The 27,302-nt window shown below is 42.1% G+C and overlaps 1 protein-coding gene across 2 annotated transcripts; it reads left to right on the top strand.

Annotated features, from left to right (window-relative positions):
• The first annotated feature begins 436 nt into the window (after positions 1-436).
• Positions 437-2,667, top strand: Cartpt (CART prepropeptide). Of its 2 annotated transcripts, none has more exons than XM_076927274.1 (3): positions 437-761; positions 1,174-1,296; positions 2,130-2,667. In XM_076927274.1, exons 1-3 carry the CDS (start codon positions 603-605, stop codon positions 2,235-2,237), a joined length of 390 nt encoding a protein of 129 aa, XP_076783389.1. In that variant the 5' UTR covers positions 437-602; the 3' UTR covers positions 2,238-2,667. The 2 variants fall into 2 exon arrangements, with proteins under 2 accessions (XP_076783389.1, XP_076783390.1); XM_076927275.1 differs by having other exon boundaries at positions 439-761; positions 1,213-1,296.
• Positions 2,668-27,302: the final 24,635 nt, after the last annotated feature.

The following is a 27,302-nucleotide window of genomic DNA, read 5'->3' as shown; positions in this document are numbered from 1 at the left end:
CTACGGAGCCCTTGGTGCAGAGGACATAAATTTCCTTTTGTCTAGTATACTGATTGTCTCCCTCACTCCCTAGCTTGCCTAGAATTGTGCTCCGCAAGTGAGCCTGCTGGAGTCAACATCTCCTTGCTGCCACACCCGAGGCTTGGGGATGAGAAAAGCAAAGTAGAGCCTACGAGCAGAACTCCGGTGCATCTACCACGGCTAAGCTAGGGGAAGCAACTCTTCTGCTTGTTCATCGCCCCGAAGGCATTTTCCATTTTACGGGCCCTCCCGCTTCCTATCCCTCACCTTTTGCCCCTCAGTTTTAGCTCTAGCCCCTAGAGAAATGTCCCTGGCTGCTGCGGGGCTGACAGCGTTTGGGGGCACGGGGTCTTGTTCTCCGCGCTTCAGCCCATCTGTGCGCAGAGCCTCGTTCCCGGGCTCCCGGAGCCCAGCGGGCATTGACGTCAAACGGCAGCGGAGCGCTGCCTACAGACGGCTGACCCGGGCTCTCCTCCACACCCCCGTCCTTCTTCTCCCCCTCCCTCTTCCCGGCACCCGATTTCAACCGGCTATAAGAAGCGGAAGAGCGCAGTGCCCGAGCAGCGAGGAGGTCCAGAACCATGGAGAGCTCCCGCCTGCGGCTGCTACCCCTCCTGGGCGCCGCCCTGCTGCTACTTCTACCTTTGCTGGGTGCCGGTGCCCAGGAGGATGCCGAGCTGCAGCCCCGAGCCCTGGATATCTACTCTGCCGTGGACGATGCGTCCCATGAGAAGGAGCTGGTCAGTATTTGCCTCTCTTCGGGTCCCCCCCCCCCCCCCGGGCCCTTGCTTTGCGTGCGTCCCTCTCTATCCCAGTCCTATCCCAGAGGGCAGAGACCCGGACCCTAGATTTAAAAAAAAGTACCCTGGGTACCCTCTACCAGACAAAGATATTTGAGTTCACGGGCTGCTGGCTGCCTGTCGAGCGAATCCCTAGTTGTGGCCAGTCTGGGCACTATGCACCTTGGAGGCTCTGGAAGGTGAGGTCAGGTCTAGGGGTCTAGGGACTTTGCCCGCTTGGCTTCCTTTCCACCAGTATCTACCCCCACCCCCACCCCCGCGCCCCCGTCCCCCGAGTCCTGCTGCCCCGCGGTTGTGTGTCCCGGGCTTCTTATAACTGGGCTGAAAGTGAGCACCTGCGCTGGGCTCGCAGCCAAGGCGGCAACTTCGGGCTCCCGGCGCTGTGTTGCAGATTGAAGCACTGCAGGAAGTCCTGAAGAAGCTCAAGAGTAAACGCATTCCAATCTATGAGAAGAAGTACGGCCAAGTCCCCATGGTAAGGCTCTGGGTCCCTCTTCCCTTACTTTTCCAGGAGAAAAGAGTGTCTAGAATCTTACACATGGTCTGTACTCTAGCAGGCGGCTGAGCTAGAATCTTACACATGGTCTGTACTCTAGCAGGCGGCTGAGCAGCGAGGTGATGCATTTATCTGGAACACTCTTTGCTTCTGCCCTCACCCCCTTGCTCCTTGGTCTCTAAGAACAAGAGAGAACAAGCAGGCGACTTAGGGCCAGAAAAGACTCTTATGAGTGGGAGTACTTTCTGAAACATCTCAGATGGTCGAGCCCTAGAATCTATTCTGTTCTCTCTAATTCCTCACGAGATTTTTTTTCTTTTTCTTTATTTGTATCTTTTCGTTGTTGTTTTGTTTCTTAAGTTCTGTGATAAAAAGTTTTCAGGATGGGTCACCTTCGTTGGACAGCTCTAGGTAAAAAGAATCTCACACCACACCACACACACACACACACACACACACACACACACACACTTCTGTTTTCCTTCTTTGGGAAGTGGGAAAGTAGAAAGCAAAGGTTATGGGGAAATATATTGTATATTTCTTAGATGCAAGGATCTGGGTGATTTTTCCCCTCTTTAGATAACAAGAAAGGGAACCTGAAAATGTCCCTCCCCAAAGGCAGAAGAACGTTGGAGGGGATCATTCATTTAAATTTCTTCCTTTAAATATCCTCTTTCTGAAATTATAAGCCCGAGGCCCCCTGGGCTTCAGATTTGACTGCTTCGACCTGAGCTGATGGTAGTGGTTTGGTCCTTTCTCCCATGAGGACGCTCCCTTGGGACCCCAGTAACCATCTGTTGTGTTGTTGACAGTGTGACGCTGGAGAGCAGTGCGCAGTGCGGAAAGGGGCCAGGATCGGGAAGCTGTGTGACTGTCCCCGAGGAACTTCCTGCAATTCTTTCCTCTTGAAGTGCTTGTGAAGGGGTGACAGCCTCCACCTCGGTTCCAATATTCCCTTTTTCCCCCAAAGGAGCACTCCTTTATCCCTGAAGCCTAGCTTTAGAAACAATAAAGTTTGCGTTCCCCTCAGAGAGTGAATGGGCTCTTTCCCTGCTGCTTCAAAATAAAAGATTTGACGTTACCATGTGAAAGAAAATGCTGTGAATGGTGTTGGTATGTGTGCAAAGTATTCTTTTCTTGTTTTATCCATCTGACACGTTCTTGTGAACCTTTCTTGGAAGAAGAGGAACTTCGCTTTAAAACTGTATTTTTGTATGTGGTGTGTCACAATGAGAATTACATCTAGTTAATTTTGGTAGATGACATCATAACCCAGAAAACAAATTACCCCAAAGCAACACAAATTGAAGCATGTACAAATTACACATAATAAAGCGTTTTTTAATCATTGCTCACAGTGCATGGCTCTTTTTATATAAGTAATTTAAATAGGAATAATGGGATTAATCATGCTGTTGTTTTCAAAGAGAAATATTTTAAAAATAGCTGTCTATTGGGAGAGCAGCACCTCAGCTCCCTCAAGGAGTTTTGATCATTAATTAGGAGTGTGCTACACCAGCTTCAGTATTCTCTCTCTCTCTCTCTCTCTCTCTCTCTTCCTGTGTGTGTGAGAGAGAGAGAGACAGAGAGAGAGGGAGAGAGAGAGAGAGAGAGGGAGAGAGAGAGGGAGAGAGGGAGAGAGATAGACAGAGAGAGAGAGAGAGGGAGAGAGACAGAGAGAGGGGGAGAGAGAGAGAGAGAGAGAGAGAGAGAGAGAGAGAGAGGAGGGATGAAGATGGTTGGGTTTGAGATGACAAACACATGTATTCAAACCTTAGTTTCAGCTGTGATCCTTGCCAGGGACTCTTACACATATGTGTTTATTGCTGCACTATTCACAAAAGCCAGGAAATGAAATCATCCTAGATGTATAGCAACAAAAAAAACGAGTGAAGAATATGTGCTACAGACACTCAATGGAACTGTGTGCAGCCATAAAGCTAAGTGAAGTGATATCTTCAGGAAAAATGTGTGAAACTGGAAATCATTATGTTAAGTGAAACAAGTCAGACTCAGAAAGACAAATGTCACATGCATAGGGAACCTATATTTGAATGTGTGTGTATATGTGCGTAAATCAATAAGTCCTATCTATATACGAGAGCCCTGTTTCAAGGCAAACAAATGGTTTGCTCTGAGCCAAATCTAACTGGTTAACTACTGGGTACACGTATTCAAGTTACCTTTGATGACATTCTCTGAAACGAAAGAAGTTATATAAACTCTTACAGCCACAGAACAAAGACGACCATAAATCAATACATCCAGCAAGTACATTGCTGGGGGCTTTAGGCAACACCAAAATGAGGAAATCTGTTGTATATTTTAGCTGCTATCCAACAGCCTTAGCTTTAAGGTTGATCAAAGCTAGAGGCCTACCAAGGGCTCCACACTGAATAGTAGCTTCTACATAGTGCAGAAGGCAATTAATAAAGAGTATTCAATCAGAAAAACAAGAGGCTACTTTTCTTAAAGAGCCCAGGGCAATTTTGACTGTGTGTATAATATTTAGTCTTTCACAATCATGAGGCTACTCAGAAATGGCCAGGCAGCTTCAGTGTCTTTATGGGTGTGGCTTCGGATGAGATATTCAGCACCACAGTTCAATAGACATATCCTTTCAAACCTTAGGCACACTTAAAACAAGATGAAAAAATCTGAACTTGTGTTTGGGCAATTCTTTTTGAGGCAGGGTGTCCTGTAACTCTGTCTTGTCTCAAGCCAGTTATGTAGCTGAGGATGACCTTTAACTTCTCAATTTCCCATCTCTGCCTGTCCTGGCATTACAGTCATGTGACATCATAGTCAGCTTATATAGATCTGGGGATCAAACGCAGGGCTCTGTGCATGCTAGGCAAGTGCAAACACTCCACCAAAACACCTACACGCCAGTTCTGGGCAGACCCTTTATTGGAAAATACACTCCTTTTGGAGGTTGCTCATTCTGAGAAAAGGAGTTACTGCATCAAACACTTGAGGAGTGTGAGACTAATTCACTTTCACAGGAAACTCTATCCAAGAAAAAGAAAATTTGCTTAGGTATTATTAGTTTTTAGAGAAACGAGGGGGAAATTTCAACTCAAGAAATAAAAAAGAAAACTAAATGTTACATTTCTTAACTTTTAGACTCGTCTCTGTGCTCTCCTATGAACAAGTAACACACACACACACACACACACACGCACACGCACATGCACACGCACACATCAGTCTCCTGTAGCACAGGCTGGCTCTTAGCTCCCTAAGTAGCTTGAAGCTGCCCTTGAGCTCCAGATGTCCCTGCCCCCTCCACCTCCTGCAGCCCGCAGCAGCCCCGAGATCGCCCGTGCATTGTGCATCGCCACTGCCTATGAAAGTGACTCTTAAGCAGCAGCATTAGGAGAGGAACAGTTGCTAAGAGCTTTGTAATCCAAACTCGAGAGGCACAGGCAGAATAGCAGGATTGAAAGGAACGCTTTGTGATTCCTGAGGAGATGAAGAGCGCAGGCAGGTAGGAAGCATTCTCGTGTACAGTGGCCATCTGCCATGTTCTTATTGTCTTGATTAGCATGCCTAATCTAATTAATCTTGCAAGTAGATGTTTACCAGTTTGCAGAGTACAACACAGAAGCCAAGAGAGATTATAGGATTTGATTATACAATTCCAAATTGTGGGGTTTTTTTTTTCTTTGCTTTGATCTCTTTGCTTGCTCTTTATCTTTTTCTTTAATGTCACTCTGGGTACCAACAGTTATTGATTCCCCCCCCAAAACTTTGCTTAATAGACAGTAGTTTAGTGGAGGAGGGGTCAATGCATATTTTGGAGGACACATTTCCATTCGATTCCCCCTGAGCCACCCTATCTGTGATTGCAATTGGGTTTGCTGTAATCCTGAAGCACTGCAAATGGTTGTTTAACAGCATCACAGTCTGCTACTTTTTCCAGAAATAATTTCCACTAATACTCTAACTTTCTTAATTCCCATAAGCGAATCTATTCATGTCAATCCTAACTAAGTCTGGAGAGGACATAGCTTTAGTCACTGATCAGTGCTCAGGCCGAACTCGTCGGGACGATGACACTTAGAACTGCACAGAATATTTATTCCAAAGCAAAAGATCCTGGAGGAATTTCACACTTAAGCAAAGGAACACAAAGCTCCAAACACTTCAGCCTGGTCCCCCTCACTTCCAGTTCTATAGCATCTTCCTGCCTTCTTATCTAGTAAGAAGCTAATGGCTAATCTTGGTTGTCAATTAGGCACACCTGGGAACAGGAAGCTTGGATTGGGGTGTGGCCTCCATTAGATTATCCTGGAGGCATTTTCTTTGTTGCTAATTGATGTGTGTGGTGGGGGGCGCGGGGGTAGGGACACAGCCCACTATCACAGTCCAATGGTGCAGGAAGTGTAAGCTGAAATAAAATTCTTTCCTCCCCAAGTTCTTTTGGACAGCAACAGGAAGCATCGCAGAAGAAAGAGTAAAGAGTATTGAGAATGTTATGAGCAGTAAATGATGAGGACCCTATTCAGTTGGGTGTAAAATGGCTTTTGCCAAACATTTCATCTGGGGGCCTAGCTTTCAAGTTCATGATGTGAATGACATTCTGCACTGACAAGTAAAAAAAAAAAATTAAATTACTAGCTAAAAGTAACTTTACCTTTGCAGTTCCTCTTCAAATAGAATATTTCATTATGTTTAATTATTGAAGGTCTCTGTGATATAAAAAAAAAGACTGAAGTTAAGAAAGTTTTAATGAGAAAGGGAGTCATCTACAAGTGAGGCCCAAGGGTAGCAAGAGATTGGCTGGAAGGTCTGGCTGCTGACAGAACTGCAGTGGAAGAGATCTAAGGTACGTGGGTGATGCACCCAGCCTGGAGGGGCTCACAGCAGCCAATGTGTCAACGTTACTGGAGAACTTTCCCTTTGTGTAAGTTCTCTGCATCCTATGGTAATTATAGTTATTACATGTCTTGCTTTGTGCCAGAATCTGAGAGGTTTAAAGACTGGTAACATTTCCAGTTTGCTCTCTCTGTTTCATGCTTGCAGTTGAGAATGTGAGCTCTCAGCTTCCTGTTCTGACCACCATCCCTGCAGCCTGTCGCTGTGCAGTGCCTGTCATTATGGATTCATCCAGCCCACTGGATCCGTAAGTCAAAATGAACTCTTCCTTCTGTAAGTTGTTTTGGCCATAGGTTTTTGTTTTGTTATCGCAACAACAGAAAAGGAAGCAAGTCAACCATGAACTCAGAAAGTGATGCCTCCTGGGAAAGCTCTACTCTGACTCTCCCTTTGCCTTGGTCGTTTGACCCGGTCCCTCAGGTGTTTGCTGTGGCCTTCCTTGGTCAGGTAGAATGATAGGTCAGGAACATCTCAAAGGAAAGCAGGGCTTGCAGTGAAGTGGGGGACTGTCCTTAGCTCAGCTTGTAGTATTTAATTTTTGTCAAGCTGGTGTTTGAATGCAATTCTCTCTTAGATGGTTAATCGTTAATTCTGATTGCCAACTTGACAGGATCTAGACTGAGCAAGCAGATGAGCCTCTGGGTATGCCTGTGAGGAATTATCTTGACTGAGGCAGTGCTGGGCATGCCTGTGAAAAATCTAAGTTAGGCAAACTGAGCTGGAAAGAACCACCTTTCTTATTATTTATTAACAAAAAAATTGGGGGTTTTTTTGGTAATAAATAACCAATCTGAATCTTTACCTCCTGACCGTGTTTTTATTATTCTTTTGCTTTTTTGTTATGTTCTCTTAAAGTTTGGCTTGTTTTTTGTTTGTTTGTTTGTTTGTTTTTGCTGTTAGTTTGTCTTACTTTTATTTAGACAAGGTCACAGGCAACTGTAACTGTAGTTGCTGGGGATCTAATGTCTCTTCTGGTCTCTGTGGGTATTGCACACAGCATTACACATACATACACACATACAATTCTGGCAAACATTTATATAGGCACATGTATTTTATATAATAAATCTTTTAAAATACTACTTCTGTCAATATTCCAGTTTTACTTTTCTCTTTCTTGCAATGAAAATTTTTTCTGTGTTCTTGCAATATAAAATTAACATAGCAAATAACTAAAATTACAGACTTGACAAATATGTACAGGATTACATTACTGGCAAGCCACAGAGAGCAAACCAGTATGCAGAATTCCTCCATGGCCTCTGCTTCAGTTCCTGCCTTTAGGCTCCTGCCCTGAGTTCCTTCTTTGACCTCCCTCAGTGGTGGAAATGTAAATAAAATGAATCCTTTTATCCCCACATTGCTCAGTGATAGTGTTTATCACAGTATGAGGACCCGGAAGACATGTGAACCTGTCAATCTTCTAAAACAGACAAAGCTGTGACTGAAACAAACAAGAAACAGATGCTGAGCTACACAGGCCCATGCACGCATATTAAAATCATTCTAATAATTAGAAGCCCAGAAAAACCCAACACCATTAGACAGTCACATTTTCTCTTATTTGTGGTCAAGTCTGTTGTATAATACTCCAATGTGTATTTTCTTTAAACACATTTAGTTTTATTTCAATGTATCATTTCACTCTTAGATGGAATTCTTTTTTCTTCTTTCAGTTCTTTTCTAAGGATTAATAAAACAAATGACAACTCAAAAAACTATATATCTGTGTGTATATTCCACACCTATGGAGGCCAGAAGAGGGTGGTGGATCTCCTGGAACTGAATTTACAGGCATTTGTGAGCCGCTCAGTGGGAGGGCTGGAAAAGGAACATGGGCTCTCTGTAAGAGCAGCAAGCTCTTCTAACTACTGAGCCATCCGTCCACCATCATCAATGAATATCTTCTCTAAAGAGAGAAGACCATGGTGAAACAAAGAGTATCCTTGGTGAAGATGTAGCAGACATCTGTTTTATTTGAAGGGTGGAAATGTTTAGTGTTTTGTGGGTTGCACAGTATTCTTGTTGGTGTCAGTCCTTAAGCAAAATCATTGTTGGTTTTCTGTTTGTTTGTTTGTTGCTTTATTATGGCTTCAGAGTGACTGTTTGAGGTTGGTTCCATCCAGATCATTATTAAAGGAATAGCATGGCTCAGCTACCAGCAATAAGAAAGCCCAAGTGGGAACATTAGAACAGTTCCCAGTGTCTCCTTTGGTGGACTGACTCTCAGCATCCTCATCTCTAGGGTTCTGTTTAAATTACTTTAGTTATTTTGTTACTTTACTGCTACATATGAATTTTAGCATCAGCAAAAATTTATTAAAGGCCCTTTTGTGTATATTTAAGTTATTCAGGGTTCTTTAGGAGAACAGAACCAATGGGTTGTAAGTGAACACTTAAGTCAGCTTATGCTACAATAGTAGCAGCAGTTGCCTCATAATCGAGCAGCTGAGAAACCCATGGTTGCTCCTTCCTTGAGGCTGGGTGCCTCAGCAGTCTGTCCCATAGTGGTTGTCTCTCACTAAGGAGGCCAAAGGCCCCGTAGCTTCTCAGGCCACAAGACTGTGTGTCTCAGCAGCCTCAGTGTGCTTCAGAAAGCCTAGAGGTTCCTTGAGCTGCTGGTCCCCAAGACAAGAAAACCTAGAAACATTGGTTCTGTGTGGGACTGCCTTCTGTCCCGTTGGGGAGCTTGACTGTGCGTATCCCATGTCGGGTGTTGGGTTTTAGGGAAGCTCTGAGACACTGCTCCAGGGGTGAGAAGATGCAGTATAAGATGGGGGAGACCCAAGTTGAGATTCCTTGACTTCTAAGCCTCTGGTCACTGCTGGAGAACCGCACAGAAAAGTCACAGAGAAGTCAGGAACAAAATGTCAGGGGGCCTGATGTGCAAGTCTGGGAATGTTGGGGGCCCGAAGGCTGAGGACAGTGTGTAGCCCAGGGCTGGAGCTGGGATCTCTGGCTTAGCTGATCGGTGAAGGTAGTGGCAGTCATCTGGGGGCACAGTGAGGCCTTCTATGGGAGATTTAGACTGTGACTGTGTAGGTGAAGGCCTTCCCCATGATCCCCCACAGTGGTTTCAATGGAAGAAACAGTCCTTGGTTCGAAACTGTTTACTGGTTGCTCATTGTGGAAAATGGATGCATACCAACTTCTCAAGGTGGATCACAGATTAAATACCTTTTGCAGGGAGGAATATCCAGGAAGGGGAGCTTATTAGGTAAACCCTCAGGGCCTCTAGGGTCCTCGTTAGCATGGAGAACTCTGTTCTGGGCCTATATAACCACAGGTCACGTTTCCTTATGTGGGAAGTGTGGCATGTGCTCCAGGCCAGGAGTCTCTTCCAGGGAGCAGGGAGCTGCTGGCCATCTCAGGTGTGTCCCCAAGTTTCTGCTCTACCTTATCAAGTTTCCTGGCAAGGTCCATTGTCCCACAGTTCTGATATTATTGAAGGAATTAGAAGCAGAAGGAGCAATAGCCAGGTTAAATCAACTCGGCGGCAAAAGGAAGCCACTGAACAAAAGCTGAGCCATCTTCCTTCTGTTTACAGTTTGTGTCATCTGAGCTGATACGAGAAGGTGCTGCTCACAATCGGGATGGGCCTTCTCACATCAATCAAAGCAATCAGGACAGTTCTTCAGCTGAGCCTCCCTAACAAGCATTTCTAATTGGTAGCAAGTTCACATCAACACCAACCGCAATAGACATTGCCTGGAATTATATTGTATTTGGAGAACGTATACGTTTTAAACCATGAGCATGGTAGAGTCTCTATTTAGACCATTCTTCCATATTCTAATTTTTAAAATCTTTTCCGTAAAAGTCTTGGATTAATTACATTGTGAGGACAGTATACCTTGCTTAAGCTAAGTGCGGCCACACTGGGTACCAAGCTCTTAAAACAATGCATCTGCAGCATACACCCCAGACTACATTCAGACTGGAGCCCTTTCTTCATATGTTTTTAGGCTTTATTATCTAGTTTCTTGGAAGGCGACTCGCTTATTTTTTAATACTTTAGAGGTTAGCATGTATCTCCAAAGTAATCAGTTTGCTTTAAAGCACCACCTTTGGTGTTAGCAAAAACAACACTAGCCTCTGAATCACTAACTCCAATATCAGAATGAAGTCAGAATTTTTCCCGAATGTGTTTCTGCCAACAACGGAAAGATCCAGTCCTATTTCTTGTAATGGTCCATATTATAAGGCAGTCTCCATAGCTGGCATGCAAGGAGGAGAAAGCACACATAGCTAGGAGACTGTGGGCAAGCTGTAAAGTCACCTCATCCTATTAGTTAGCACCCTGTAGCACAACCACTAGGCTAACTGTAAGGGCGGCTGAGAAAGTCTTATACTGATAAAAATATTTCTACTTCCCTCCCAGACAACATAAGAAGCTAATACACGTTAGGCATGTGTTAAATAATTGTTTCCTATCTTTTAAAAAAATGTATTTTAGATCTTAAACTCCCTACATTCTCCAAGTGTCTTTTATTCCCAAGTGCTGGAATTACAGGCGTGTACAATAAAGGCCAGCTCCACAGGCTTTGAAACAAGGCTCTGTAGAGTGGCCACAGCATGAATGCCCACAGGGAGACATCAGCACCAGCTTCATCTGCTTCAGACTTCACAGGCACAGGTCTGCCTGGAGATCTTCACACAGAAACCCAAAGGGAAAACCAAGAGCCCCGAGTTGGCGCGTGGGAATGGCACTTACTGGTCTTTAAGTCACATGATTATTTTAACAGCTGTGCTTTTTTTTTTTCACTTTGTTTTACTTTTCGCCTCATAAGCAGAGGGAGGAGAAGGGATAGAGAAGGAAAGAGAGATGGAGGGAGAATTTGTGTAGTGTTAGGGTAGGTATGGCGGAAGCATCTGGAACGGGAATTTGAGCAAAAATGTATTTAATAAGTGTTTACTCATCTATTTGCTATGCTGTGGGTATACACTGGAAACTCTCTTTCTGTTTTCTAATGGGTTCTTTCAAGTCTGGATATCACTGTGTAGCTCTGGCCGATGTGGAACTTGCTATGTAGGCCAGGCTGGGCCCAGACTCACAGACATCTACCAGTCTCTGAGAGCTGGGGTTAAAACTGTGCCCACTCACACTGTCCTTCCAACAGGTTCTTCTTTGCTGGTCTGAGTAATAACTGATAGGATTTTATTTTTAAAATGCTAATAAATATTTGTCTTATGTCAACGCCCAACATGATAAATACCCATTTGTCTATCCAATCATTCCATATTTCACAAATTTTTGGTACCCACCCTGTGCCAGTGCCCAGGCAGACTCCAGGAACACAGTAGAGAAGTTCACCTGCTAAAAAGCGATCTTATGTAACGAGAACGTTCTGCTTGGTGGAAAGTGAAGATAGGCCCGTGGGCAGAGATAGACCCTCTGAAGCACTGGCTCCTTGTCCTTGGGATTCGTATCCACCGCTTCTTTCATCCATGCTTTACCCCTACTTTCCCATGTTCCTGGCCACGGCTTTGGTCTATCTCAGCCCCTAACGTTTGTTGCCAAGCCTTAAGGTCTGTAAGCAAGTAGTGGAAACATATTCCAGGACAGACACCTCAGCACTGATGTTCTTGAGTGCTCTGTACTCTACCCTCAGACTCTGACCTCTCCTGTGCTAATACTCCCTGATTCCAATGTTCAGGTCCTGGTAGCCAGTCTTGACTCCCATGTGGCCTGACATAGGGGGAATGTGAGAGTTCATTCTTTATTCTAGCTGAAAGACGGATCTGTCTCCAGGTCTGATCCATTGTAGGACCGTGAAAGGCAGCCTGGTTTCTGGTCAAGCACTGGCTAGAAAGTGCTGGAGACCCTGCAGGGTTCCCTGCAAAGGATGGCAGGCATTTCACCATGCTCCCAGACTCTAGGCTCCCGACTCGAGGCCACAGCCCTCCATAGATTTGGGTCCTTCAGTCACATAGGGCAATGCCCCTACTAGCTCCTCCACAGGTAGAAGGTGTGACTACAGACCACAGCCTCAAGACAGATCTTCATATTAATGAGGTGCCTAAAGGCTAGAGGGGTGTAGCCAATTAAGCATTCCTTCCCAGCCCCTCCTTCCTGCAAAAGGTATTTAACCTCAGACCCATCCTGAGGAAACTGGGGTACAGTTCTCATCTACTTTCCACCGCGACAATAAACATCTTAAGACCATGGACGGTTTCTCTTCTTTGGGATCCACCGTGAGGAACAATGGAGAAAGAAAGCCTTCGCCTACCTCTCTGCATTCCCAGCCATGGAGACCACCAACCCAAGCAAGCAAACCAAGTGAGCCGAGCAGCTGAGACCAAGAACTCAAATCCCTGCAGGACACAGCTGGAGCACTCTTCCTTTTTACCCTTTCGGCTGGGGGCAATACAGCCCATATGCCCCCACTTTGTTCTCGGCTTTTCCATGGCTTCCCCCAGAGGTGCCTGGAGGCCCAAGAGCCTGAGAACCAGACAAGTTACCTCTGGCTCCCTGTGGGACCTCAGCCATGCTCACCCACGCCCAAGCAGGGTCCCCAGGGCTTCACATAGGGAGAGCACAGCCAAACTTCCCGCACCTGTTTTCCTTGAGAGGTCCTAGATGCAGAACACACAATTCAACCCAAAAATCCATAAGTGATTTTGTATGCAAACGTAGGTAAGTTTGGATATAAATGGCTGAATCTGTGTGCAAAAACGCCAGAAAACGTGCACACATGCACACAGACATACATGTACACAGATAGATGGGCATACAGATATACACATGCACACATGCCCAGCTCTGATCCCCTGCCTACTCTGCCTTTTTCCCCAGAACACTTCCATGCTGTCACCAAGGACAATTCTGCGTAGGGCTGTCTGCTCTCTGGATGATTAAAACCATTAATAATTTACCCAACTCTATTACCCGTTTCATTATTATCATGATGCTAATGATGTCCCTCAGGAAAATGGGAAAAGTTAAGTCCGCCTCCAATGCAGGCTCTGTGGAGACAGACCGAATTTCATAAATAAATCAGATGTGGTATTTTGCCTTGGATTCCTTTGAACTCTTCCTTCACAGAGTCAGAGGAGGCAGAAGTGGGCGTAATAGGATTAAAGGAAACAGGAAGAGGGTTCTGCTGGAATATCAGCATCCAATTGGGCTACCAGTGAGATTACCATTTAGCCTGTCTGCTTTCTTCTTCTTCTTCTTCTTCTTCTTCTTCTTCTTCTTCTTCTTCTTCTTCTTCTTCTTCTTCTTCTTCTTCTTCTTCTTCTTCTTCTTCTTCCTCTTCCTCTTCCTCTTCCTCTTCCTCTCCTCCTCCTCCTCTTCCTCTTCTCCTCCTCTTCTTCTCCTTCTCCTTCCTCCTCCTCCTCCTCCTTTTCCTCCTCCACCTTCCTCCTTCTCCTTTTTTTCTTCCTTCTCTTCCTTCCCCTCCTTCCTCCTCCTCCTTCTTTTGAGACAGGGTCTCTCTAAGTAGCTCTGTATGTCTTGAAACATATTCTGTAGACCAGGCTGGTTTTGGACCTGAGATACACCTGCCTCTGCCTCCCGAGTGCTGGAATTAAAGGTATGCACCACCACTGCCATCTGAAATGTCTATTTCATAGAGGCATTCTTAAAATGTGGTACCATGAACAAGGCAGTAAGCTGCTGACGCTCTGCCTAGGCTGCTCACTTATGACTCACGAGGCGGCTTTTCTCCATTTGATCCAACTGTGTTCACCTAGAGAGGACAGATTTAAAGTAAGAGATAACTTGGACATTATCAGTACTCATACGAAGTAGTGATCTTGAAAACCAAACCATGTTCTGCAGCATTTATAAAAGGCTTTCCGCATTTGTATCCTCTGAGATGCCCCTCATGGACACTGTGAGATGTGACTTGTGGCTTCACTAACGCAGCTGAGTTCATCTGACCAATCCTGCTTTCTTTGCAAGGGGTAGATGTGCAAATGGTGCATTCTGGATCAACACAGGTAGGAGCTTGAGGCTAACTGCTCTAAAGATGTTACATGTCCTGGATCTGGTGTGCAAGTATTATCAGATCCTAAATTTGTTTTAGAACTCTTCAACAGTTGTTTTGAGTAACCAAAAAGACACATGAATCCAAGAAGATTTGAATAACATTTTCATAGGTAATGAAAATTTCTTTCTTGTTTAGTTTTTCAGTCTCAACGTTGTGATTACTTTTTCACAAAAATTGAATAAAAGCAAAATGAGAATAAAATTAGTTTGCTTTCTCACCCCTGTAGTCACAATAATTGACAAAAACAACTTAGAGGAGTGTGCTGGGTATTTTTTGTCAAGTTAACACATGCAGAGGGGTCTCTGTGACTTTCACAAGCCTACAAGGAGACAGTCTGCCAGAGGCAAGACCACAGTTTGGTTCAACATCACTAAGTAGTCAGTGTTGGTTTACACTTGTGGCATCTGACCCTGAGTAGTTTATTTTAGGCATATTTAAGCACAATATAATTTGGTGAATATTTATTCTGGTGATAATTAACTCAATCCTGTGTTCACAACAAAGCATACATAAATCTCCTTGAGGAACAAAGTAAGCTAAATACAGATTAGATGTGACTATACTGAAACTCTTTGTAAAATTCATAAGGATAAATGCTATAGTTTGACCAAGAAAATCAAGCTTACTCTAAGGGGCTGGAGGAGGATCTGGTGCCAGGAAAGTCTTTAAGCACACAGATAGTGCAAAGGTCACCAGGGTAGGAAACATGACTATTCCCAGACTTCTGGTGGATAAGAAGGAACAACCCTGTGTGCTTAACAATCCAATTTCTCCTAGTGTTTATCTGTGAGCACAGAGACCTCTGTGCTTCTGACAGCTAGGACTTAAATCCATGTCATGTCAACAGAGTCCAGACCATGTATTGTCAATGGGGTTTCTCTTTGTGACACCATGACACTATGAGCTCTGGAGGCAGGAACTGAAGCAGAATCCATGGAGGAGTGCTGCTTACTGGCTTGCTTCCCATAGCTTGCTATGCCTGGTTTCTGATAGATCTCAGGACCACCTGTTCAGGGGTAGCACCACCCACATGGCCTGGGCCTTCCCATATCAAGAAAATGCCCCCACAGACTTGTCCATAGGCTATTTTGTTGAGTCAGTTTCTCAGTTAAGGCTCCCTCTTTCCAGATAACTCACAATTGTGTCAAGATAACCAGGACGTACATTTACCTACAAGTGTGTGTGAGTGTGTCTACATACATTTCAGTTTCTTTTAGTTGTATATATAGAGTCCTGGATCATATGCATATTTTATCTTATTGAGGGACAGTTTCCCAAAGTGGCTGCACCATTTTATAATCTGTCAACAATTGTAGTGTTGTGTATAGTAAAGCCTGAGCTTCTATCTCCACTGCAGCACCTATGACTGACATCAAGCAATAAACAATCTTTGGGATTTCTAATTTCTACAGATCCTTGTCAAAGCTTGCTGACTTAGAACCAACAATAAAATAATTGCTATTATAGTAACAGAAAGGTAGCATATAATTGTGATTTTACTTATATATTTTTGTTAACTAGAGAGATCAAACATTATTTCCTAATTTTAGTAACTATTTAAATATCTGGTAGGTATTTGTTTGTTTGTTTATTTATTTATTTAGAGAAATGTTATGAGGAGTTTTTTTAAAACTATTCAATTAGTTGAGTTATTTGTCTTCATTGCTGAGTGGTAATATTCTTTATTTGGATACTAATTTCTTACCAGACATATAATTTTTAGTATTTTCTCCTTTTATCTGCCTTGCCGTTTTATTCAGTTGATCATGTGTTTGTAGCATCAATGTTTTTAAATTTGAGATGACTGAATTTAATTATTTTTCTTTATAACTTATAATTTGGGGTTATATTTTAAAAAATCATTGCATATAATGGATGGGAATTAACACAGAGATCCCCAACTGGACAATATGCAGACAGAGAGACTTGGAGCGTTTGGTTCTAAACGGGATGCCTTCATCAAAGCCCTCACCTCCAGGCTGAAGGCTCAGAGATCTGTAGAGAAGAGGAGGCAGAAAGACGGTTAAGAGCCAGAGGTGATGGATGACTTCAGCGAATCGGTGTCTTCCAAACACAACAGGACTGGTGAACATACAACTTCACAGCGACTGTGGCAGTTTGCACAAGACCTGCACAGGTTCAAGGCAGACAGAGCTCCAGCGCAGAGATGGAAAATGAACAACTCCCAATCAAGAAGCTATTTGCAATTGATACCTGCTGACAAAGGGAAAAATCTGTTTTCTCCAATGGAGTGTCACTGGGCCTATCACACACTCTGCAGAGCAGTCTCTGTACTCAGGAATAGTTGGCCAACACAAAACAAACTCCATGGTTTATTTTTATTCTTGTGTTTTTGTTTGTTTTTAATTTCCTTTTTTGTTCATTTTATTTTTTATTTTTGAGAGAGTGGAGAGAGAGAGAGAGAGAGAGAGAGAGAGAGAGAGAGAGAGAGAGAGAGAGAGAACAAAGTTGGTTGGGTAGGGAGGAGAGGAGAATCCGAAAGGCAGTCCAGGTTGGAGGAAACATGATCAAAATATATTGCATGAAAAAATTTTAATAATTAAAAAAACTTGCGTAGTCACAAGGAATTACTACTGAGTTTTTTCTAAGAACTTTATGTTTTCTACTCTTACATTTAAACCCTTTCTTTGTATTAGTTTCCTGTTGCTTCCATAATGAATTGCCATGAACATAATGACTTAAGCAGCACAAGCTTATAACGTGATTCTGAGCATTGGCGCTCTTCAGCAGATCTCACTGAGTCTAAACAAAGTGTTAATGGCCTGATTCTCTTCGGAAGGCTCCAGGATGACACTGTTTCCTTACCCTGCCCTATCTGGCTTCTGTAGCCAGCTCCGGTGTCAGCTCAGTTTTGTTGTTGTTGTTGTTTGTAGCTCATGGACTTCTTTCTTCATCTTTAAAGAGAACAGTGTCAGGTGGGTCTGCCACACGCTGCCTGCCATCAGGGTCTGCCACATGCCCCCGCCTTTCTTCTTCAATTTCCTCAAGGTTTCAACTCAGGCTGGCCTGCCATTTATTGGATAGCCCCAGGCTGACTTTGAACTTGTGATTCTCCTGCCTCAGCTTCCCAGGAGCTGGTATAAGAATTGAGTATTACCACCCCTGGTTCCTTGTCACTTTCAGTGCCCCTTGTGATTACTGGGGCTTATCTGGAAATCAGGTTTGCTTCCCTGAGTGAAGCTGTGATTGGTGTTATCTTCTTAATGTTTTCAGTTTTACACCAGTCTTTGTCCCCTTTTCTCCTTTGTCCTCCGTTGTGATGAAGCGATTTTCTTACAGTTCATACTTGATTCATTTATTTCTTGTGTGTGTGTATCTACTATACACACATAGGTTCGTGTTTTGTAGTTACTGGGAAGCTAAAAATAACATAGACAAAACAGGTTATTTAAAACTGATGTCAATGTAATTTTGATCATATATACACATACATGAAAACAAAGCAATGCTTTTACCCCGTGCCCCATTTATTATTTTTGATGTCATAATTTATGTCTTTCACATTACCACCATTACAGAATTAGAGTATTCTGAATTTGATTGGGTATTTATGGTTACTGATGAGTTTTGGTAATTTTAGGTATTTCTTTTGTTGCAAGTGGCCTTTCATCTTGAAGAAATCCTTTTTAGCATTTCTCAGAAGACAGCTCTTATTTTTCTGCGGGCAGATAATCTTATTCTGTCCTCTAGTTTTGAAAAGTGCCTTTGCTGGGAGATAATTCTTGGTTGGCGGTGTTTTCTCCCAAGGCTTTGGGTCTCCCACCTCACTCCTGACCTGTCTTGCATTTACTGAGATGTCTCTTGCTAACTATCTTAGAATTCCTTGTTAACTGCTTCTTTCCTCTTACTGTGCAAGCATACCTCTTTGTCTTTGGTAGTTTGGCTGTAATTCTTACTGGAGTAGCCTTGATTGTACTGGATCTGACTGGAGACATTAAATCTTCCTATACTTAGATAGTTAGACCTTCCTTGAGATTTGGGGGATTTTCTGCTGTTATTTCTTTAAATAAGCTTTCTGTCTCTTTGTCCGTAGGATCTGGCTTTCTTTAGAAGGTGGTGATTTCATAACCTATTTCTCCATTTCCCCTCCGCCGATAACTTTTTTTATTTCCCTATTTCTCTTACCTCCCAGAGTTTTTCTAGACTTTCTTAGAACCGTTGTTTTAAGATCTCTGTCAGGAAGCTCATACAGTTCTACTTCTTTTGGGTCAGTGACTAGCAATTTATTTTGTCTGGGGCATCGGTTTTTCTTGGTTGTTTTGGTTTCTTGTAGTTTGGTTTCATGTCTATGTATGATGAGGAAGTAGGTACTTGCTCCAGGCCTCTGTGGGTGGTGCCAACCCTACACAGGTGGCCCTGGGTTGTATGAGAAAGTAGGCTGAACAAATAGTGCCAGGCAAGCCGGTAAGCAGGCTTTCTCCAAGGCCTCCAGTTCAGCCCCTGCCTTCAGGTCCTGTTCTGCTTCAGTTCTTGCTTTGACTTCCCTCAGTGATGGATTATAATCAGGACATGTAAACCAAATAAACCCTTCCCTCCATGTGTTGCTTTGGCCCTGATGTTTTATCACAGCAACAGAAACTTAACTAGGATACTTACATACCAGATAAGAGGCAAAAAGCGATTTGGTCCAAAATATTTTAATTACAAAGCCTCTGCTTACAAACATTGAACTCTTTTCATACAGATTTGTTGTTGTTGTTGTTTTTAAGCTATAAGGCTTTATTTAGCAACATGTTCCTTCAAGCCACTGTGAGGGCTATAGGCAATACATAAGTCTAAGTTCTACATAGTCTTCTCATGAAGACTGTTAAAGTGTTGGTCTCTCTGCCTAGACTAACCCTCTGTGGTGGTTTGAATAAAAATGGCCCCTATAGGTTAACAGTGAGTAGCATTATTAGGAGGTGTGGCCTTGTTGGAATAGGTGTAGCCTTGCTGGAGTAAGTGTGGCCTAATGGGTAGGTGTGGCCTTGTTGGAGGAAGTGTGTCACTGGGGGTGGGCTTTGAGTTTTCAGATGCTGAAGCCAGTCCCATTGTTACTCTCTCTTCCTTCTGCCTTTGAGTCTGATGAAGAACTCTCAGCTACTTCTCCAGCTCCATGTCTTTCTTCATGCCACTATGATCCTTCTGTGGTAACAATAGACTAAATCTTTCAGCCTTTATAACAATTTATAATGTTTTATAAATTTTTTATAATGTTTTCCTTTATAATGTTTTCCTTTATAACAATTGCCGTGGTCATAGTGTCTCTTCACAGCAATAGAAACTCTAAGTAAGATGCCCTCCTTCTCAGCTTCTGGACTACAGAGTAACTCTGCTTCCTCAGAGGCTGATCCAAGACATCAGCTTGGTCAAACAGAATCCTAATGACCTCCATGGACACTGCTTACCACACGGCTGGGCTCGAAAGCACATGAGTGCTTTGCTATCATTTCAGGGTTTGAGATTTTAGTTTTGCCAGTAAGATGAAGACACTTAACTGACTTTTTGAAAGAGGAATTAATCAGAGCTTTTTTTTTTTAGTCCCCAGAGGCCCACAGGGAGTGGCACTATTAGGAGGTATGGCCTTTTTGGAGTAGGTGTGGCCTTGTTGGGGGAAGTATGTCACTGGTTGTGGGCTTTGAGGTTTCAAAATTCCAGCCAGGCCCAGTGTCTCCCTCTCTGCTTGCTGCCTGTGGATCCAGATGTTGAACTCTCAGCTACGTCTCCTGCACCATGTCTGCCTGCATGCTGCCACGCCTTCCACCATGATGATAACGGACTAAACTTCTGAACTGTAAGTTAGACCCCAATTAAGTTTTCTTTTATAAGAGTTGCTGTGGTCATGGTGTGTCTTCACAGCAATAGAACGTTGACTAAGACAGCTCCCAAAGCAAGAACGAGAAAGACAGGAAGAGGAAAAGATGTCAGAAACATGGAGTTCTCAAAGGGACTTGGTTGACAGCAGGCTCAGGTGATGTATCAAAGAGTTCTATTACTATAAAATTAAATAACTTTCTTGCCATGACTCAGGGAGCTTTTGTTTGAAAATCAAGGCCTGGGGAGAGATGAGGCCCCAGCATGAAGCCGCTTCAGAAAATCAATAACATCTGTTTGTCGTTGTATTTTACTGATTATCTCAGCACCAGAGACAAGATCCACAAACATGGAAAGTGGAAGAGACAGTGCAGTCAACAGCACAGAAAACGAGTTTTGTGTTCTTTTCTCTGATCCTCGAGTCCCTGGAGCCCCATGAAGCAAATCGCTCCTGTGACTCCTGTGACGTTGATGTCATCCAGGTTTCTGCTTCTCTTGATTAGACTGAGAACAGTCAAACACTGCTGCTCGAGACAGATATTGATTTTCATCAGGAAGTTCTGTCATCTGCAGTAATTACAATTGCTGTTTTAATTTATTAGATCAGGAAATCCGATGCATTTTCCATGAGTCTTCTCTCAATTTTTTTTGTGTTTGTATAGAATACTCTCACCAAGTAATTTCTGGGAAAATGGACTATAAGATGGGGTTTAGCTATGAAATGCACACTGCTGCATTTCTTGCTCCTGGTGACTGTTCTAAAACCACTCTTTTTGGCTGTGTGGTCTTGGACAAGCAACTTAACCCGTCTGCTTAGTAAGTTCCATACTTCTGTTTTCACGTGGGTAAGGTGACAAGGATTACGATCCTCGATTTGAGGATTTGACGTCCATTTAAAGCCTTCAACATATTCATCCACTAAATACTTAAAGCACAAGAACACGGAGTTGGCTATCAATAACTTAGCCTTCATCGCCATTACCATTAACGAGAACCGAGAAAGGCACCCGAGACATGCATTGCAGAGTACAAATGAGTTACTTTTAAGGTTTGCAATAAGATGGTGTAGAAGTAACTGGAGATGGCAAGTTGAATCTAATATATGGTAAAGGTAAAAATAAACAGGCTTGTCTAATCCTTCAAGCACTGCCTGTATTGAGGGAAAACACAATTACAGAGAGATACAAAATATCCACATTTTGTAACCCACCGTTTACACTGTTACTGTTTTGAGGTTTGCTTGTAGACCTTTATTTATCTTCATGTCTTCATGGATTTGTAACATATTTGGCACTAGGCCATAGGCAGCATTATAATTCTTAAATTACAGTAACGTAGGGAACACTTGTGTGCCAACTCTAACTTACATACTCCTCCTCCATCTCGCTAGGTAAATGCTATCTTAATTTTGTACACTCCAATTGCCTTGCCTTTAAAAACAAAACAATTTCATTGTTTCTGGTAATATATGCTAAGTTTTGAGTTTTGTAAACAAACTGTATTTTTGTGGCTTTTTGGGAACTGCTTCACTAAAAATCTCCATGCATGTCTTAGCTCTGTCATTGTTTTGACAGTGGTACATGGTTTTCAGTTTTTCTATATTTTCTGTGTTTACACCATACCTTATAAAAATACATTTCTGCTCATGGTTATGAAAGTAATGTCTAATTGATGCTATCACAGTGATAAACTTTGCATATTCCAATTAGAAAGGCAAGTTCTAAGCTTCATATCAGATCCAGTAAAGTCAATAACTCTGGTTGGGTTCCCCAAATCTACATTTTATTTATTTACTTTTATTGTCTCTTTATGTAACTCAGCCTTTCTTCAGACTTGCAATTCTCATGCTTTGGCCTCCAGAGGCTGGGATTATATACCTGGCTCCACACGAGAGCTCTATTCATTATCATCCCTTTCGGTATTTAGCTGCAGTTTGAGAGCCATTACTCTAGGGAATTAGGAGTGATACTAGTAGGTCAAAAATATGCAAGTGTTCAAGTTTATAAAAGTCTGACTGTTCAATCCTATAGTCACATGTCACCGGTTAGCCACTCAGAATGCAGCACCAAACATTAGGAATCATTTACTTTACTTAAACACAAACTTAATGCAATGATTGATTTATGCATACTCAGAATGATGCTAGCATATGAATCACTCTTTAAAATGATTTTTATTTTAATTACATGCATGTATGGAGGTATGTGGGCATGAGCATACCAAGTTGCAGCAGAACTAGCAGCATCTTCTATTGAGGCTAGACAAGGCAGCACAGTTAGGGGAAAGGGATCCAAAGTCAGACAGCAGAGACAGAGACAGCCCCCTGCTCCTGCTGTTAGGGGACTAACATGAAGACCAAGCTGCACATTGTTACATATGTGTAGGGGCCTAGGTCCGTCCCATGCATGCTCTCTGTTTGGTAATTCAGTCTCAGTAAGCTCCTATGGGCCCAGGTTAGTTGTTTCTGTAAGTTTTCGTGTGGTGTCCTTGACCTCTCTGGCTCCCTCAATCCTTTCTCTCTTCTTCAGGATTCCCTAAGTTCCACGTAATGTTTGGCTATGGGTCCCTGCATCTGTTTACATCAGCTGCTGAGTGAAGTCTCTCAGATGACTGTTACGCTAGGTTCCTGTCTGCAAACACAGCAGAGTATCATCAAGGAGTGGGCTCTCTCACATGAGATGGGTCTCAAGATGATGGGCAGTCATTGGTTGGCCATTTCCTCAGTTCCTGCTCTCTCTTTACCCCGCACATCTTGTTGGCAGGAAATATTATGGGCCGAGGGTTTTGTGGCTGGGTTGGTGTCCCCTCCCTCCATTGGAAGCCTGGCAGTGATCACCTTTAAAACTACTGATTCTAAAAAATATAGGGATCAAGTATTTCTAGGGCTTATTTGCTTCCAAATTCAAATTTGCTGTAGGTATAAGAAATATCTATATTGTTGAGTCTTACTATGAAAAACAGAACATGTGATATCTCAGTAATTGTTACATTAATTAACATACTGACCTGACACAACAATGTTTCAAATATAGTAGGTACAATACAGTGTATTATCAGAATTAACTTCATTTGTTTCTTCTGTGTGGCTAACAGGAAATTTAAGTATTTACTTAAAAGACAATGACAAAATGTTCTAAAAAAAAAAATGTTGCCTCTTGGAAAGACAAATGCTGTATATCTTTTCTGATAGGTGGGTTCCAGCTTCAAATTTTTAGACTTGTGTATTTAACTTAGAGCACCAATAGAGAGGAGACAGGAAGCTAGAAAGAGGCCATGAGGACTGGTTAAAATAGAGAGGCATTAGAAGATGGATAGAAGAAAATATGTGACATGTGTAGAGAGAATATCTTAACATTTGTATGGATGTGGCACCTGTCAATAACAAATCTGATGGCCTATGGCTTAGGTAGGAAATAGGAGGCGGGACATCTAGGAGGAGAGAGAATTCTGGGATAGAGTGAGGTATGGAAGATTCACCCAGGGAGATGTGATGAGACAGAAGCGTGGCACAGGTAACCAGTCACGTGTCAGAGTGTGGGTTACAGTAAATGGGTTATAATAAGTTATGATCTAGTCAGAGAAGAGCCTAGCTATATGGGCAAGGTATTTGTAAATATATTTGAATCTGAGTCTTATTTCTGGGGCCATGGAATTGGGAGGTAGAACTGGAGCAGTTGTCTACAGACATTTCAGTAGAGATGGGAATTATTGGAGGTGGAGAAGCTTATGTGGAATGGGGGTGGGGTATGGAAAAGAGGAGAGTGGAGGGAAAGGGTTAACACAAACTAAAGATACTTGGAAAAGCCATATGTAACCTACTGTTCTGCATGCTAATTTCAAAACACCGTCATCAGCATTAATTTTGAATGGAAGTACTTTGCATGGGTGGAAACCAGAAGCCATAGGTTATTAAATGAAATCCCAGTGTCAGGTTTAGGATACTTCCCTGTGACTTGTTGGTCAGGGAAGTCTCATAGGCTCCTAAAACAATACAACCTATTGTTTTAACGCTTGGTTGCCTATCAGAACTAGATAGTAAAACCCTGTGGCTGAAGATAACCTAAGTTTTGGCTGTGAGACGCGGAGAAATCAAGCTGGAAGTGATCTGGAGGTTTCTTTTCTGTTGGCTGGCTTTCCTAGTACTGAGCGGTGCTATGCAGGCTGTAGGGTACAGTGGTGTTACCTAACTATTGATCTCAAAGGCTACAATACTGACCTGTCAAACAAAATGTGCCCACTGGTGCGCTAGCAGCACAGTGGTTATTATAACCAACCACTTTATGATTGGATGTCAAACCTTTTCCATGGGAGGGAATTCAAGCCTTGTATCATAAACCTGGCCCAAATATTTATATTTGTGTGCATAAATCAATGTTACTCTCAATGTTGATCAGAGAGCCTTCTTTTTTTGCACTGGGCAGTGATTGGTGCAGTCTTCTATGTGGTCAAGTGCTCAGCCCCAAACATGACATCAGTGTTCCTCCAAGGCTTTGGGAACATGGTAGAAAAGGGAGCAGAAAGAATGCAAAGGCCAGAGATGAAGGAAAGTGCTGTGCAATGATGCTTTCTGGACCTAACATAGCCATTTTACTCATGAACACTAATCAGCGATGACTTCCACTCAAGACCTGTACGAGGCGGGGCCTGACAATATTTCATTGCAAATAGGAGAGGGACTCGTGAGGCTCCATGTGTCCCCTAAGAGCTATTGATAGTTATTGGTTGTTAGAGGTGGAGGAATACTTTCTTCAGTGTTGTAGTCACTGAGAAGTTTCTCAGGTTCCAGTGAATAACCTGCTGCCTACCTCTTGCAATTGGGTCACAAAACCAAGCAACCAAACAAACAAACAACCAAGCAAACAACCAAGCACACAAGAGAGAAAGTAGGAGTGAAAATTGAGAAGAGGTTCAGTGGAAGTGGGAGGAGATGAACACATGGGAAAGGGTTAAAAGTCACCAAAATACATTTAAAAATGTATGAAATTGCCAAGGAACAAAGTAATCTATTTTCTAATTGCCTCAATTTACCCTTCCATCATCAGAATGTGAGAGCTCCCATGTATTTTACATTCCTCTCCTAACTCTGGGAATTATTAGGCTTCCTAATTTATGAATTCGGTCAATGATGAAGATGCTGCCTCGTGTCTGAATCTGCATTTCTCGAGTTGCACATTAGCTTGGGCGTATTTATAACACACACAGGTTCCATTTGTGTTCTCTCTCTTGTGCTATCACTATTCATTCTATTTATTCATTATTTCATTGAAATGTTTGCTCTTTTTATTGCCTTAAAAATAATTAAAAATATATCCAGGATGCTAATCTTGGGTTGATAACATGAATTAGAAACATCTTCTATAATTTTGCTTATCTTTTCACTTTAAGAAGCTCTCGATTTTAACGTAGTTATGCCTACCAATTTTTATCTTGATTGTTATTGCTTTTCATATCTTGTTTGGGATGTTTTTTCTATGTCTCTGGGTCAGAAGATGTAGTTCTATATTTTCTTCTGATCAATTTGAGGTTTCGTCGTTCAGATCTGAGGCCTTTTAATCTACTTAGAATGAAGAGACCCTAGAAGGAAGAATCCCATTTGATGTTTTAATTCATTACTCACTACTCAGTAGGCTCCTTTCTATTGAACGTTCCCTTCTGTCCTAGGATCTGAAAGGTTACTTTGTAACACATTCAACATTTCACATCTGCATGGTCTATGTCTGTGGTCTCTATGGTGTTTTATCAGTTTGTCTTTTGTCTGCTGATACAGACTCCATGGTTTCTGTAACTTAGTGTCAAGCTTTAACATGAAGCCTACATCTAGGATGCTGAGTCCCCTGCCTGTGGTGTGGAGACAGTGAAACATGGACCCTCTCTGGAGGGAGATCAGTGGGAGATGAGGTTTTGAATGCTCTCCTCAGTCTCAGTTTTGTCTTCATTCTTTGCTTCCCATCTGGCATGAGGTAAATGGATTCTTCCTCCACCAGAGGCAGCCAAGATGATTCTTTCACCTCACTGTGGTCCAGACCAATGGAACCATGGACTATGAAGCCAGGGACGACTTAAATTTCTAAAACTTAGAGACAATATAAATCTTTCTTCTCAGGTATTTTGATGTCAGCAACCCAAAATCTGGCTAGTAGAGTCAGAATTTCCCAACCTATTGGCATTTTAAGTAATCTGAGGAAAAAAAATCCTTGCTGGTGTTTTGATCATTAAAAAAAAATCTATAAATTGGTTTGGAGTATAGTTGCATTTTATGACGTTAGGATTTGCTTTTCATGAACATAGTATACTTTAACAATTATTTTAAATTTAACAACACACTTCAGTGAGATTAAAACATTGTCTCTAACATAGGTCTCAAATAATAATTTTCATATTTAATTCTGAGTATCTTGAAGATAGGATATTTTAAAAAGTTGAATATATTAATTTTTGATTGCTAATGCATAGAAATATAATCAATTTTTCATATTGATTTTTTCACCAAATCTCTTGCTGAATGGTCTTTTTCTAATATTTTTCCTGTGAGATTAAGTTTTTATGTGGTTATGTTACCGTAAATAATTACATTTTGATTTTCTTTCCAAAGATGTGTCTTTAATTTTATTGTCTCATTATTAGGTTAGAATTATTAGGTTAGAATTAGGCATGGTGCATAATGGAAACAAAAAAAATGGGTATTTTTTGATTCTTGTTTTTAAAACCTTATGATGTTTGCAATGAGTCTTGGGAAGATATCCTCTATGAGACTAAAAAAAAATGTTTTAAATTTCCAGTTTGTTAGGATGATTTGCAAATATGTGCAGAAGTTCACCAAATGATTTTCCTGAGTCTAAAATGAATTTAGTTTCTAATTTAATGTATGAATGTGACTAACTAGGAGACTGACTTTAATTTCTAATTTAATGTATGAATGTGACTATGAGATTGACTTTAATTTCTAATTTAATCTAATATGACTAATCATGACCTCATCTCAGCATCACCACCCATTTATGTCCCTGGAATAGGTCTAGTTTAAGGTTCCAGAATTATCCTTGTTAAAGTTCAGATTCTGGTTTTGTTTTTTTTTTTTTTTTTAAACATTCTGTTTAGCATTTTTGGACTTGTATTTACTTATAAATGTGAATGGATTATAATTTTATCTTCTTGTTATGCAGTTATTATATTATTATTAGACCAGCTAATTTAAATTATGGCATTTGATCACTTTTGCTAGTATCTGGAAAGAGTTTATCTTTGAGATAGCTTATATCTTGGAAATTTAGTGTGATTATTTTATAAACTGTCTGG

This window comes from Arvicanthis niloticus, chromosome 29, assembly GCF_011762505.2.
Source record: "Arvicanthis niloticus isolate mArvNil1 chromosome 29, mArvNil1.pat.X, whole genome shotgun sequence".
In the NCBI taxonomy this organism is placed as follows: Eukaryota; Metazoa; Chordata; class Mammalia; order Rodentia; family Muridae; genus Arvicanthis; species Arvicanthis niloticus.
The sequence above is the reverse complement of the archived record's forward strand: the minus strand, read 5'-3'. Positions and strand labels throughout refer to the sequence as shown.